The following is a 15,075-nucleotide window of genomic DNA, read 5'->3' on the forward strand; positions in this document are numbered from 1 at the left end:
TATAAAGTGAAGGTTCCCAGCAGTGGTTACACGTTCTGGTGTTTGCCAGGAGCTGCTGCAGCTGTGATCATCTTCCATGTGATGGCTCATCTACCGCTGGGGGCAGCCTGAGGTGCGGGCACTATCATCAGCCCCCATTAAAGATGAGGAAAGTCGGCCGGGCACTGTGGCTCACGCCTGTAATCCCAGCACTTTGGGAGGCTGAGGCGGAAGGATCACAAGGTCAAGAGATCGGGACCATCCTGACCAACATGGTAAAACCCTGTCTCTACTAAAAATACAAAAATTACCTGGGCGTGGTGGTGCGCGCCTGTAATCCTAGCTACTGGGGAGGCTGAGGCAGGAAAATTGCTTCAACCTGGGAGGTGGAGGTTGCAGTGAGCCGAGGTTGCGCCACTGCTCTCCAACCTGGCGACAGAGCAAGGCTCTGTCTCAAAAAAGAAAAAAGAAAAAAAAGATGAGGAAAGTCCTTATGTCTAAGATGAAAGCTAAGTAGGCTGCCCCAGGTTGTGCAGCTGCCAAATGGTGGAGCTAGGATCTGAACTCACGTCATCTGGTTCCTGGGCCTGTGCACGTAACCATCATGCCATGCTGCCCTTTCCACTGCAGTGCCCTCACCCCACGCCTTCCTTGAAGTTAGATGCTTCTTCTAGGATGCTTTTCCCATTCCCTCCGTCCCTCTCTCCTCTCCTGCCCTTTGCCTCAATTCTTTCCATCTCCCCCCCTCTGTTACCATCTCTCTCTCCCTCCACCACACCACATCCTATTCATTCTCATCTCTTCCTCTGTCCCTCTCTGCCTCAGTGCTCTGTCTCTGATCCCTGATCCCACCCAGTACCGATGGGCCGGGGGCTCGGGAATAAGAACAGCAGCCAAAGAAAGGGAGCCTGGGTAATGAGCCCTCTGGCCCCATGTCAGGAGAGCCCTTCAATTCCTCAAGTGCAGCAGGCAGACCCATGAGAACAACAAATGTGGCCCAGGAACTGCCTCAGTTTCCATACACCTTTGAGCACTGGAAGACAAAACTGGACTTGCTGGAACTACAGGAAACCCCAGAGCTGCCCCTCCCCTCACCCCCACCCCAACAGGCTTCACTGTGCTCCCAGAGCAGATCCAGGCAGTAAGAGTCTGCAAGGAAAGCCCCAGGGAGGAGCCCCTGAACCAGCTCCTCTCTGGAATGTGGTGTCCTAGAGAAGGCCTGGGGACCACGGAAGTGCAGGCCCCAGCCCAGGTGCCACAGGCAGCCAATGGGCTCTGAGGGGCCCAGACTTTCTTGGCAAAGGCAATAAGCTCTGCAAAACCCAGCGCCAGGGGGACAGTCCGAGGACCTGGCTGTTTGTCCTGGGCTCAGAGCACATGAGCTCAGAGAGATGGGGTCTAGGCAGCACCCATTGGAAGTCTTGAGTGTTGTGTAGCCTGGGCATCTGAAGAGAGGGAGAAATGGGTGATTTGGGGAACCCTGGCACTCAGGAGACTTCCCATCAACTCTCATGAAGGAGAAGGACGCTGCCCTAGAATAAAAATCCTGGCCATGAATGGTCTCTGACAGCTTTAAGGGAAAGAGCAATGGCCTCCTTGTACAGATGAGATCTCCCAGGTAGGAATGTCATGTGGATCCTGCCTGTGGCCTCCCATGTCTTATGACGCTCTGGGAGCAGGCCCAGGAGGAGACAGGATTCACAGGAGATTCCATGATGGGCTCTGCAGCAGTGTTAAGATTGGAATCAAACTTCTTTCCAAACACGGGCTGTGCAGTCCAGCTTTAGGCCAAGGAGTGGGAGCATAAGCAGGTGCTGTATTTCATGGGCCCCAGGCTCTCCTATTAGGGTATCTCTGACCCCAGACCACCAAGGAAGGCAGGGAGCGGGGATGAGGTCCCAAGATCTGGCTGGGGGAAGGGGAGATTTGTGCACACTGTGTTCAATGCTGGCTCACGTTCCCCACCGCCCACATGCCGCAGGCTGAGGTGCGAGCTGCCGTAGCTTCTAACAGTTCACACTCGGCTCTCCCTCCCTGCACCAGTCATCTGTGGTGGGCCGCAGCCTCCAAGGAGAGCCACGCCCAGACAATTCATGCCCTGCATTTAACCAAGTTTCTCTTATGCAGTGACTGGGGAGGAATTCAGGCTTCTCCTGTGTCACCTCTGGGTGCTGCGAGTCCTTTCCAGGTGCATAGTCCCCAGACCCTGCCCCACCCCAATCGCTCTGTGATAGAGTAAGCTGCCCCTCTACCCTCCTATCTCACACTTGCTGAGATGAGGTCCATGTGGCCTCTTCTTGGGGGTATCTGTGGACTGATACTGGACTTTCTGGGTGAGGGTCTCCTACTCAGGATCTCATAATGTCCATGATGCTGACTGTAGCTCACGTAAGCACAGCACTTCACAGTGTAGATCTGGGGCCTGTGGCTGACCTGGGAATCAGATCATCCCCATTTCCCAGATGAGGATGTTGAGAGAGCAACACTTGGGTCCATGACACCGAACTTGGCAAATTCCATGCCACGTTGAGCTGGGGAAGCTCCTTGACAAGGTCTGGGGTGAGCAGGGTGGGGATGGGGTCTTCTTGGAAGGCCAGCTGTGTTCTTGGGGGCTTGCAAACCCCGCCTGCCTGAGTTTGACTCTATCTCATTGTGAGTGAATTAATTGTTGTGCAACCTAGACTGGTGAGACAAGTTAATTACATAATTACTGCAAAATGACATGTTATTTCATGGCTGCAATATGGTAACTCTGTTGGAAACAATTGTAATTGCCCAGAAACTGCATTCGAGTGGCTCCGTTATCTCTCGATAACCATGTAATTAACTTGTGTTATAACTTTATCTGCAGCAAACCCTGAAGTTAAAAGTTGGGGCCCTTGGGTTGGGCACAGCCATCCTAGACGGAAGAGCCCAGGGAGACTCTAGCACTGGGGGTTCTGCTACAATGCAGGAAAATAATTTGCTTTTTCATGTTGAGCAAGAAAATTCCTCCTTATCAACTCCAGCCCTCTGTCTCTCCTCACTCAAGCTCCTCCACAATCCCATGTGCTCACGTACGGACGGCTCCCAGTTCACTGTCCCCTCAGACCCTGTCTCCCACAAACACGCGCTGTGGCCAGATCCCCTGGCTGTCACCTCTCTTCTCACACATACAGTTGAAAATTCCTGCCCCATGATCCTTGGCCCTAGCAATCCCTTTTCACAAACTGGGCCAATGACCACAAAGCCACAACTTAGAGAGGAAGCCTCCTGCAAGCATCCAGGAGGGCCCAGCCATCCCTCCACTTTCAAGTGGAGGAGCAGGCCTGGGGAAGGTGAGGTGGGCATTCAGCCCAGCCCAGCCCATTCCCTGCTCAGCAGCAGGCAGGGCTTGAGGCAGTAGCCTGGCTGGGCTGTGGCTAGGGTGGAAATGCAGCCGGGAAGGAGAAGCGTGTGGTTTGGTGGTGGGGTAGCCCATCCGTGGGACTTTTTCTATCCAGGCTGGGGACTCAAGCAGCCTCTCTTTTTTTCATATTGCCCAGTGAGATAGTACCTTTACAGCTCCAGGCTTTGTGCTTGGCACTGTGGCTGCAGCCAAGACCAAGACAGCATCCCTGCTGCCTTGAGTGAATCTAACTCAGCTGGGGAGGTGGAAAACGCCCGGCTGTGTCTGCCTGTCTGCTGCAGCTCTGGCTGCAGCTGAGTGATGGGGCTTGCCCGCCTCCGCCTCACCTGCCTGTCTCTGCCTGCACTCTTGTCTACTTGTGTGTCCGTCCTTCCTGCCTGCAGCCCATGTCTCTGTCTGACCATATGTCCACTCACTTGTCCATCTCCGACTCTTAAGTCGTCATAAGTGGCCTTGTGTTCCCCAGAGGGAACTGGCCTGTTCCAGGACTCCGCACAACATTCTGCCCTCACCACGACATGCTTTGTTTTCCTGGCTTTCCCCGCAACCTGGCTTCTGCTTTCCACCCCCACAGCAAGCTCCGCAAGGGCAGGAACAGTGTCTGATCTATGATTCATCCTCACATCTGATTTGCTGCAGGTCACCCCCGCTTGCAGCATGGGATTGACACACGGTGTCTGTTGAAGTTTGCTGACTGAATAAATGGATGCCTCCAGACTCTGTGAGCTGAGCTGAAAGGAAACAGGACTTTTCTTGCCTGCTCAGAAGAGCAGAAAGCTGGGCCCCAGCTGCTGGGCAGAGACACAGGTTGCTGTCTGACACCCTGAAAAGGAAGAGAGGTTTCAGCACAGTGCTCCCATGGCAGGGGACACAAGATTTGCAGTCCTCCGGGGGAAAAGGCCAGAGCTGGGTCCCCATCTGTGTAGTCAGTCTGAGGTCTCAACAGAGGGGATGGAACACAGGGTATCGAAGGCTTCATCTTGCCCCTCTTCTCAGGGACCTACTCAGGGCCAGGGTGTGTGCTCTCCAAGAGGGATGATACCCCAGGTCTCACCTCTGGCTGGGGCTGAGGGCTCTGTGTTGTCCCCTTCCTCCCAACTTCTTCCCCTAAAGCCAACCTGTTGCTCCCCTGCCCAGCAACAGCGTATGCTGGAGGCCCCACCCTGCTCTGTGCCCTGCCCTTGAGAGGCAGAGGGGAGGAGGCTCCAGGTCTGTGTCAGTCACGTGAACAACGCAGAGTAACCTCCCCGGAAACATTCATAAGTTTAATCCACGCCAGTAATAAAATCGCATTACATTTCTCATAAAATAAATGTTCCCATTTATATACAGAAGACAGACTGTACAGGCCCAGCCTGGCCCCAGGAGGGGTCACACACAGACGGGCAGCGGTGGAGGAGGAAGGGCCATCCCTCCCATCAAGGACGGAGAAGTTCTAATGCAGCAGGAGAGCGGCTGGCCAGCCTACACTGGTAGAGTAACTGGCCGGCCGGCCAGGCAGGTGGGCAGGCGGGCAGATGAGCGGACAGACAGACGGGCTTGGAGGCCAGGCGCCAGGCGTTACTGAACTTGGGATTCAAAGGTGCCATTGAGCTGCCCCTCCTCATAGTCCATCTGACACAAGATCATGTTGTTCTTCAGGAAGAATTTGTCTCCCACACAAAATCTGGAAAATCCAAGCAAGAGAGAGAAGCCATGGGGTTGGGGGGTCCCAGTGGGTAAGAGGGGGCTACAGACAGAAGCCAGCATGGCCCAGGAGGTGGGCTATGTGGGAGGTGGTGGGGGAGTTTGTTCCTTGAACCTTCCAGAGGGGACAGATAAAAGTCCCTATAGCACACCTGGGCAATTCCCCTGGGCCACCGCCACCCTTGGCCAGGCCCTGCAGCCTGGGGTAACAGGACAGACAGATGGTTGAGCCTGGGCCACAGGCCTTCCACAGTCAGGTCTCCTGTGGAGGTGAGTGTGGGGTTGGGGGGTTGGTGGAGAGGTACAGGAACAGCCTACCCCAATCCCAGAGAGGGAGAAAGGGAAAGATAGACAAACAGAAAAAGAGCAAGAGGGGAGAGAGATGAGAAAGGCAGAGATGGGCAAGGAGGGAGGGATACGATGGCTGCTTTTCCATCCCTCTATCTCTCTCCCCAGTTTAAGAGGATGGCTCAGTACAGGACATTCTTCCTCTAAACAAAATCGGTGGTTACCTGGAGCATGCTTCTAGGAGGTGACCCTGTTCCACTATCTCCTCTCCTACCTAAGGAAGGCCCTTCTTTGGTCTCCTAGTCCTCCCCAAGTACTGGAAGATTCCAGTCCTTTCCCCAAAGATGTCCCCAGGGTGGGTGAAGCCTTTAGTGAGACCCCAAGATCACTGGCCTAGTTCCAGCAGATCCCAGTCCAACCGCCAGGTGGCGCTGTAAGTTCACTGAGCCCTCCTAGCGGCAGGTCTGGCCAAGGTCCCCTGCCAGACCAGCGTTCCCTGTAGGTCCCTCTGAACCTCACTTCCTACCTGACCTGGGGGCTCCTGAGAAAAGCACCTGCCTTCTGGTGCTAGGCCCCCCAGAGCCTCCCACAGGGCTAGGGCACAGAGTTGGGGCCAAGAGATCAGAAAAGAGGCTGGGCTGGAACCAGAATCGTAAGGGTGGGGTCAGGAGAGAGTGGCCACTCCCTGAGGGGACTTTGCCCTCCAGATTTGGGAACCCCTTCTCACTGGAACGTATATGCACACATATACACATACTACACACTGGATACAGGGGCATGAGGATACATTATCCCATGCACATGCACATTTAAAACATGTATACAGGCCAGTGGCAGTGGCTCACACCTGGAATCCCAGCCCTTTGGGAGGCTGAGTAAGCGGATCACCTGAGGTCAAGAGTTTGAGACCAGCCTGGCCAACATGGTGAAACCCCATCTCTACTAAAAATGCAAAAAATAATTAGCTGGGTGTGGTGGCACGTGCCTGTTGTCCAAGCTACTCAGGAGGCTGAGGCAGGAAAATCACTTGAACCCAGGTAGTGGAGGCTGCCATAGGCTGAGATTCTGAAATCATGCCACTGCATTCCAGCCTGGGCCACAGAATGAGACTATCTCAAAAAATAAAATAAAACATGTATACACATGTATACTCACCTCATGATGCACACACATTGCACAAACACACACACACCCCCATTTAAAAACACATGTATACCTGCATATCACAGACATTAGAAAACGTGTACAACTGCCTATTAATTCCATCATGCACATGTGCCCACTTGCACATAACATTTATAAATACACATGCATGCACATGCACGCTCACTAGGCACACCTCCATTACATTCACACAAAAATGTGCCACACACGTGCACATCCAGTATTCGAGTGCACACATTTGGCTACTGAGCTTACACACACATAAAGCACATAAAGCACATGCATGCTCATAACCTGCACACAGCGCCACATACACACACACAAGCTGCCTTTGCATGCACGTCCCCACTGTGCTCCTGGCCCATCTCAGCAGGCCTCAGGCTGGCGTCTCGGGAGTGTGTTGGGTCTGCCAGTCCAGCACTGACCTCTGGTTGCAGAGCTGGCAGGCGAAGCAGTCGAGGTGATACACATTGTCCCGCGCCCGCATCACCATCTCGAAGGCTGGGATCAGCTTGCTGCAAGCAGCACAGTTCCCTGTGGTGCCAAAGAGCCTGCCAAGGAAAGGGCACACAGGTCTCAGCAGCATTCTGGTGAACTGGGTGGGCAGGGGAAAGGAGTTGCCTCTATCCAGCGTCCTTCCCATCCTCCAACTTGTGGGCTCAGCAGGTGGGCTCATGAAAGGGGGTAAGAGCACTGAGGGCAGCATCTATATTCTGCCCAGAGATCTGGCTTCCAAGAAATCGGCATATCCCCCTCCAGGGAGGGTGTGTAGGTGGTCAGGAGTTGGCTGTCACTGCCCATCCCAAGGCCCCCTCCCAGGCTCCCACAAGCGTCCTCAAGCCCTGGAGCCACCAAGAGAATCCCAGGTTGGGCCTTGAACAAGGGCTCCAGACCCACACAAGCCTAAATTTCAGGGACAGATGGTGGATCTTGGGCTGTGTGTCCTCAGGCAAGTCAGTGAGTCTCTCTGAGCCTCATTTACCTCATCTGTCAAAGTCTGAAACACACCTTTCATGGGGTGCTTGTGAAACCCCTTGTAAATTCTGTCACAGCTCACTAAGCAACCACCTAGGTAGTGTTCACTATGTGTCAGCCACTGTTCTAAGATCTTTACAAAGATTAACTCTTAATCCTCACAACAAACCTAGCAGGTGATACTATTATTATTCCCCATTTTAAAGGTTTAAAAAACGAGTCACAGAGAGAACAGCTTGCACAAGGCCTTGCTCCAGAAGCCGTGCTCTAACACTGTGTGATGTTTTTCCTACTGTTAACATTACAGTGTTTTTTATTTTATTTTTTTAAATAGAGACGGGGGTCTCACTATGTTGGCCAGGCTGTTCTCGAACTCCTGGCCTCAAGTGATCTTCTTGCTACGACCTCCCAAAGTCCTGGGACTACAAGCGTGAGCCACTGTGCCCTGCCAAAATTAGTGTTTTATTAGATCATTTTTCCATGACAAACTCACTGTGTCACTTGCCTAAATCCCTTTTTTTCCTTTCTCTGAACCTCAGTTTATCCTTCTATAAAATAGGGATGGATGATCGTATTCAAAGATGCTGTAAAACAGAACTGATGCCCAAAGGAAGCTCCAAGGACATCTGGCACAAATGCCTCTTTGAGGCAGGCATCCCTCCTCTTAGCTGCTGGCTCTAAAGCTCCAGGGACAGGGAGTTTACTCTGTCCCCATTCAGGCCAACCCTTGGCTGGATGTCCCAATGGTCTGAGCCACCCCAGCTCCTCCTTGCTTCTTTCCTGCACAGGGATGGAGCAAGCCCCAAGTGAGGCAAGGAGGCTGAGAAGTGGGTGGGAGGCTCCTCTAATCCCCGATTTGTCCAGCTCAAGCTCAGGCGCCTGCAGATGAACTTGGCTCTGTTATTCATCAGCTTGAGCTGCCTGGTGGCTCAGATTAAGGCAGACAAAGGCTGGGCCACGGCATCTGCTTGCCAAGAGGGGCTTTTCTTGCCATCAGCCCAATGAATAGGGCTGCAGAGGGTGCAGGCTCTGGGCAGCCATTCTCCAGGGCTGAGCAGCTCAAGGAAGCCACGCTCCCATACCAGCCCACTGGCCTCACTGGCCCTACTGTCACTCCTTGCCTCTGCCAAGCAAAAAAAAATTACCTTCTGTCCCTAGTAGCTGCTAGGGCCCTGGATGCTTGTGGGTACGTTTTCCTGACAATTGCCTCCTGCACTGTGGAACTCCCCCTCCAAGTCCTGTGGAACCACCCGATGGTCTGCCATGTCGTCCTACCCTGGAAGGCTTGTTCCCAGGTGATGCCCTAAACCTCCAGACATGGAGGCCCCTTCTAGGTCCTCGAGGGGTGAATTCCCAGGAACATTCTTTTCTTTTTTTTCTGAGACAGGGTCTCACTCTGTCACCCAAACTGGAGTGCAGTGGCACGATCACAGCTCACTGCAGCCTCAAATTCCTGGGCTCAAGCAATCCTCCCACCTCAGCCTCCTGAGTAGCTGGGATTATAGGTGTGCAGCTATTACACCTGGCTTTTTTTTTTTTTTTGTAGAAATGGGGTTTCACCATGTTGCCCAGGGTTGGTCTCAAACCTCTGAGCTCAAGTGATCTGCCCACCTCGGCCTCTCAAAGTGCTGGAATTATAGGCATGAGCCACCACACCTAGACTGAACATTCTTCCTTAACCCCTGCTCCTGGCTTTAGCCTCTCCCCTCCAGCCCTGGCCAGGAGCACCAAGTCACAGATCCTGTTTTACTGCATCACTTCTAAATGCGGGTGTTAAAGAGAAGGTGCAGGCAGGTCAAAGGATCTTTGGGGAAGTGGAGGAGCTTCCACTGATAACCTCCCTTTCCCAACATGCCCAGACATGGGCAGAGAGAGCCCCATGAAGCCCTTGACCTGACCTGTTAATTAATGCGATGGGCCCTCCTTCCCCACAAGCCCAGCCACCATCCAGCAGCCTGCGACAGTGCCAAATGCAGGTGCTGGGTCTCAGCCAAGGCCCTGCTTTGTGGCCTCCTTCCAGCCTTGCCGATGTCATAAATGGCCTCAGGGAGGGTTAATTGGGGGAGGCGGCCTCAGGGAATAGGATCCAGGTTGTGAGGAGGGTGAGTGAGAGCTCAGAGGAATGCAAGGCAGGGAAGTCTCGTTCTTTCACCCTTCATGGGGGTGGGGAGTAGTCAACTGAGGCTGGGAGAAGGTTAGGAGTCAAAGGCTCAGAGCCAGTTCCAACCCAGGTCTCCAAGCTCCGGCAGCGGTGGCCTTGCTCCTAGGATATGGCTACCTGCCAGGATCTCTGGGCAAATGGATGCCTGCTCCCAAGGACCACCTGGAAAGAAAGGTTGGGCACTGGGAAATGGGTCAGAAGGAGACTCCATCAGCGAGGAGGGGCCCAGGGAAGTCAGAGTTTCCAACCTGCTTCTCAAAGCCCCCTGAGGTATCCCCTCCCAGATTCCAAAACAGGTGGGTCAGAAGCACCTGGCCAAGGCAGAGGCAGAGGCAGGCTGGGCCTCAGGAAGCTTAACCCAGGGGCCCAGGGTTACAAATGCCTGCCCTGGACCTGTGAATGAGCACTGAGTCCAAGGATGTAGAGACCTGGCCTGCCCTCAGGCGACTTCTCAGACAGCTGGGGCAAGCAGCGCAGGGGCAGGACATTCAAGAATGAGGCACACACAGGGTACTGGGTTGTCACACTGGGGCTGAGGACGGGGGCTTTCTAAGCAGGATGAGGGCTGGCCGGGGGGGCCCACCTCAGGTAGTCGCGTCGGCACAGGATGAGGTTGGCCTTGGTGTAGAGGGTGGAGCCCACCTCGCCCAGGCGGCAGTCGCAGCAGGCACACTTGAGGCAGTCTTCGTGCCAGTACTTGTCCAATGCCTTCAGCAGGTAGCGGTCCTTGATCTTGCGGTTACAGCCTGCGCAGCCCTTCTGCTTCCCTTTGGGCTGGACGGAGAGCATCGGCACACCTGCAGATGGACAGACAGACAGCAATGCCGGATGGGCCCCGCAGCTCTGGGCCTCAAGCAATATCTCCCAAGAATGGGGAGCTCACTGCTTTCTGCTGCCTCCTCTAGGTTTGGGGCTCCCAGGAGCCCTTACTTTCTCCCCAATAACCTCCTCCCCTGGCTCTGGGCCCTGCCCTTTGGGCTGCATGGCACAGCCTGTTCCCCTGGCCCTGTGAAGGTCCCTCCAGAGGCCGCTCTGCTCAAAAGCACACACAGACCCCAGGTCTGGCCTCCCTGAGCTGTTCCTCCCTGCCCGGGCCTCTATCCCCTGTTCAATCTGATCCAGAGTAAGCCTCCCCTTCCAAGGCCACCGTCACATCAGCTCTTCCAGCAATGAGCCTAGGAAGTGTGGTCTCCTCAGGCCCATGAGGTCCACTAGAACCCCCAGATCTTTTTGCCAACTTGTCTTGCTCTAACTGATAGGCTACAGCCTCTTGTTCTAACCATGTAGAACTGTGGTGGCATCACGAAGGAAGTGAGATGCCCCTGGAACACTCCCAGGAGGGGACAGCGGCTCTGGGGGTCCTGGCAGGTAAGAGGAGGCAGCTGGCAGGGCCTGGTCAGGGCTCCCCTTGGGGGCGCTTCAGGCGGTGTCACACCTCATCCATCTGGCTTGGGGGAGGGCAGGCTCTGAGCCTCTGGATCCTCCCTCATTTTACCAGGATTAGGATCTCTCAGGCATCAGCCCCTCCCAGGGCCCATAACGGCTTCCCAACATACATGCAAGCCCCAAGCACAAAGGGCAGGAACCCAGCATGAGGTTTACCACGGGGCACAGCCTCCCGTCTCGCAGGCAAGCACGTGTGCTCATACACGCCCCTCACACGCAGGCACGATGTGCAGGTGTGGGCACGAAGCGACAGAGGCACAGGCTCCCAGTCCCTCCTCCTGGGACCACAGTGACAGTTGAGAAGATGGGGAAAGATGTACAGTAGCCTGGACATCCACGTGGCCCCGTGAGGCTTGGAGGGAGGTGCAGAGAGCCTCGGAAGCCCTACTCTGTGACTTTGCAGGGCGGGAGCCTGTGGGAGTTGCCTGAGAACCCTTGTGAAGACAGGGAGGTTGTGCATGCTCTGTCCCTGACTCAGGTGCAGCTGGATGTGGGAGTGGGCTCCAGGCCGGCACCTCCGGCTTTCCAACACTCCCCCGGAGTCTGTCCTCCCACTGGTCCCATCCTCTCCAAAGGACCCTCGCTCTCTCCAGGGCTCTGGCCTTCCTCCCATCCCCTGGTGTCCCTCCCAATCCCCGCCCTCCTCACTGCCCCCAGCCTACAGTCTGAGCAGTTAGGCCGCTTCTCTTCCTTTTGCTTCCCTCCTCCTCGGGCATCAGGGGAGAACCAACCACAAGACGGCTTGGTATCAGAATCCACAGATGTAAGGTCAGAAGAGCCCTCAGAGTTCTTCCAGTCAAATGCTCTCATTCTACAGATGGGGAAACTGAGGCTCAGACAGTTACAGGGGCTTGAGTCAGCACTGGTCAAGGCACCTCAGGGCTCCTTCCCGTCTCCTGTGCTCGCTCTCAGCCCAGCTGCCTCCTCAGTCTTCTCCTGGACAGGTGAGGCTGGGGAGCAGGCACCCACCCACAGGCTGCAAGGTGCAGGGCCAGTAGGCCCCCTCCTCCTCCTCCCTCCAGTCCCCAAAGGGCCTGTCTGTTAGCTGGGAAGTTTGCTGCCTAATTTCCTTAAAGCAGCTCTAAAGGTTAATTGGTCTGAGAGTGGGATGGGGCACAGGATGACTGTTTTCAGGCTTCCTGTCTTCTCCGGCAGGGCCCAGCCTGGCATAGAGCTCTGCGAGAGCCCAAGGAGGGCAGCTGGGGAGAAGGTACCCCCGAGAGCTGAACAAATCCTGGCCTACAGGGAGGTGTGGGGAAATGGGGGAGGGGTTAAAATAGCTGATGGGGAAATGAGGGGGCTCCCAGGGTAGGACCTGGACCAGGGTAGGGCCAGGGTAGGGCTCCAAGGGCAAGACCTCATCCCTAGGCCCTGTGCAGGGATCGTGCCGCCAGCAGAGATACACATTCAAAAACCAACTTGGAAAATGCCGGACCAGGCCATTGATACAGCCCCTAGGAGGCTGATGTTCCTTTGCTCAGCCAGGCTCGCCATAGGCCTGGCTCCCCTCCCAGTGGCCCTGAGCCACTCCCAGGGCCCTACACTTGGGCTGTTACCAGAAGGTGGGTAAATGGCTGGAGCATCTGTACTTGAGATACCCTAGCTCTCTAAATTATAGCCCACAATGAGGGAGACCATGAGAGACCCCAGCACTTGAAGCACCTGCCCCACCCTCTCTTCCATCTGCCCTGGCTCTTGGACAAGCCGGTCTTCCAAGCTGGGCCCCAAGTATGTTTTCCTGGCTCCCGTGGGGCTGTGAACTACAGCACTAGCCCACAATCTCTCCACTGGAGAGATGGGGCATCTAGAGGACCCTGCAGAGCCATGAGGGACGAAGCCGCCAGCTGCCTCAGGCCCCTCCCTGCTGCACATGCCCAGGCTGGCCCTGCACAGGCAGGTTACCTTAAGACCTGGACACCCCTCTTCTGGATTGCCGAACTGATTGCTGGGCTCTGGAGAACTCTTAAAGAAGCCACACAAGCAGGCTGGGCGCAGTAGCTCAGGCCTATGATCCCAGCACTCTGGGAGGTCGAGGTAGGTGGATCACGAGGTCAGGAGTTCGAGACCAGCCTGAACAACATGGAGAAACCCCATCTCTACTAAAAATACAAAAAATTGAGGCCGGGCGCGGTGGCTCAAGCCTGTAATCCCAGCACTTTGGGAGGCCGAGGCGGGTGGATCACAAGGTCAAGAGATCGAGGCCATCCTGGTCAACATGGTGAAACCCCGTCTCTACTAAAGCTACAAAAAATTAGCTGGGCATGGTGGTGCGTGCCTGTAATCCCAGCTACTCAGGAGGCTGAGGCAGGAGAATTGCTTGAACCCAGGAGGCGGAGGTTGCGGTGAGCCGAGATCGCGCCATTGCACTCCAGCCTGGGTAACAAGAGCGAAACTCCGTCTCAAAAAAATAAAAATAAAAATAAAATAAAAAAAAAATTAAAAAAATTAGCCAGGTGTGGTGGCAGGTGCCTGTAATCCCCGCTACTCTTAGGGAGGCTGAGGCAGGAGAATCGCTTGAACCCGGGAGGCGGAGCTCACGGTGAGTCAAGATAATGCCATTGCATTCCAGTCTGGGCAACAAGAGCAAAACTCCATCTCAAAAAAAAAAAAAAAAAAAGCCACACAGTTTCCGCCAAAGTGTCTCAGGTCCACTGAGACACGAAACACCAGGGTCAGCCTGGTGGAGGAGGCCCCAGAATGTCTAGAGACCCTTGGGTCTAGAGACCTCCCGGTGAGAAAGGCTGGTGTCCTGGGGGAAGCCTGAGCCATGGCGGCCCCGTAGGATGGGGCTGGGACCAGACTGCAGGTTTGCAGTGCTGAGGCTGTGGGTCCAGAGCATAACCCCCTAGTCTCTCTGGGCCTAAGTTCCTTCATCTGTCCATAAGAAACATTTAAACAATCCCTTGCTGCTCACAGGAGATCTGGGGGTCAAACAAAACAGTGGAGACACCCTTCCTCATGGGACACCCATGCTGTGTCTGCTCTCACCGGCTGGCCACGGAGACTTAAAACGCTCCCGGAAAGGGGGAGGGGCTCTGCAGTCCGCTCCCCAGATGGAGGGATAAGCTCCCCACAGGGTCTGGGCCCTCCCTCCTGCACTGCCTCCCCTGGTTCCCACCTAGCCCCCCAGCCAGTCCGCCAGCCTGCCCCCTGCAGACACCTCTTCCCTCCCTCCTTCCCCAGCCTGGCTCTGGGACCTGAGCCTCGGGCCATGCACTTTCCATTAAGGAGATAGCATCCCTTTGCTGAAGTCCATTTGGGATCCATTTTAGTGTTATCTAAAAATCAAATCTACATGGTAATCCTTTTAATGTACTCCCGACTTTAGAAAAAAACAGCTTTGCGCTCCTTCAGGAAAGGTTTTAAAGCATTACCCAGTAATTACTACTCACCCATGAAAACACTGATATTTTACAATGGTTGATGTTTGCACCGACGCGCACGCCTGGGCACACACTCAGATGCATGTGCTGCGCCCAGCAGAATAAACCAGCCCACTCGACTCGGGGTCACCCCTAAGTCTCAGGATGTGGGGGGAATGACATTTGAGGGGAGACAGGCTGAACTCCAACCCCTGCCTCTAGCAGGAGGCAGGGCTGCTGGAGGAAGGAGGCAGCCAGGCTCAGAGAGAAGCCTCCCAGTCTGACTCATCTGGCTGCCAGACACTCACCCTTAGCTCCTTAATCTGGGAAAGAGCCAGACAGTCCAGGTGACAGGGAGGGATTGCTAGAGGTCATCCCGCCCCTCCCACTCTCTCCCTCCAGGGAGGAGAAACGCCCTGGTCTTCACATGGACCCCAGATTAGTCCACTGGGCCAGACCCAAGTCCCCACTGACTCTTGCCCACCTGTCCCAGCCCAGCTGCCCCTCAGCTCTAGCATGTGGACTTTCCCAAACTGCCAAGCCCACAGGCTCCTACTCCGGCTTGGATGGCAGCCTGGGGGATGCCTACCCCAGTGAGCTCCTCCAAGGCCAGTCTTCCAGCCCAG

The 15,075-nt window shown here is 55.1% G+C and overlaps 1 protein-coding gene across 4 annotated transcripts in view; it reads right to left on the minus strand.

Annotated features, from left to right (window-relative positions):
- Positions 1–4,611: 4,611 nt before the first annotated feature.
- The window catches only part of LMO1 (LIM domain only 1), a 47,004-nt gene continuing 36,540 nt past the window's right edge, over positions 4,612–15,075 (minus strand). For all 4 annotated transcript variants that reach the window (XM_032240667.1, XM_032240666.1, XM_032240665.1 and 1 more), the window contains 3 exons: positions 10,225–10,438; positions 6,931–7,056; positions 4,612–5,033 (listed from right to left, as the gene is read on the minus strand). In XM_032240667.1, the coding sequence (XP_032096558.1) occupies positions 4,928–5,033; positions 6,931–7,056; positions 10,225–10,438 (446 nt within the window). In that variant the 3' untranslated portion in view covers positions 4,612–4,927. The remainder of the gene's footprint in view (positions 5,034–6,930; positions 7,057–10,224; positions 10,439–15,075) is intronic.

Source organism: Sapajus apella, unplaced genomic scaffold (genome assembly GCF_009761245.1).
Source record: "Sapajus apella isolate SASKATOON/1434 unplaced genomic scaffold, GSC_monkey_1.0 scaffold47, whole genome shotgun sequence".
Lineage (NCBI taxonomy): Eukaryota > Metazoa > Chordata > Mammalia > Primates > Cebidae > Sapajus > Sapajus apella.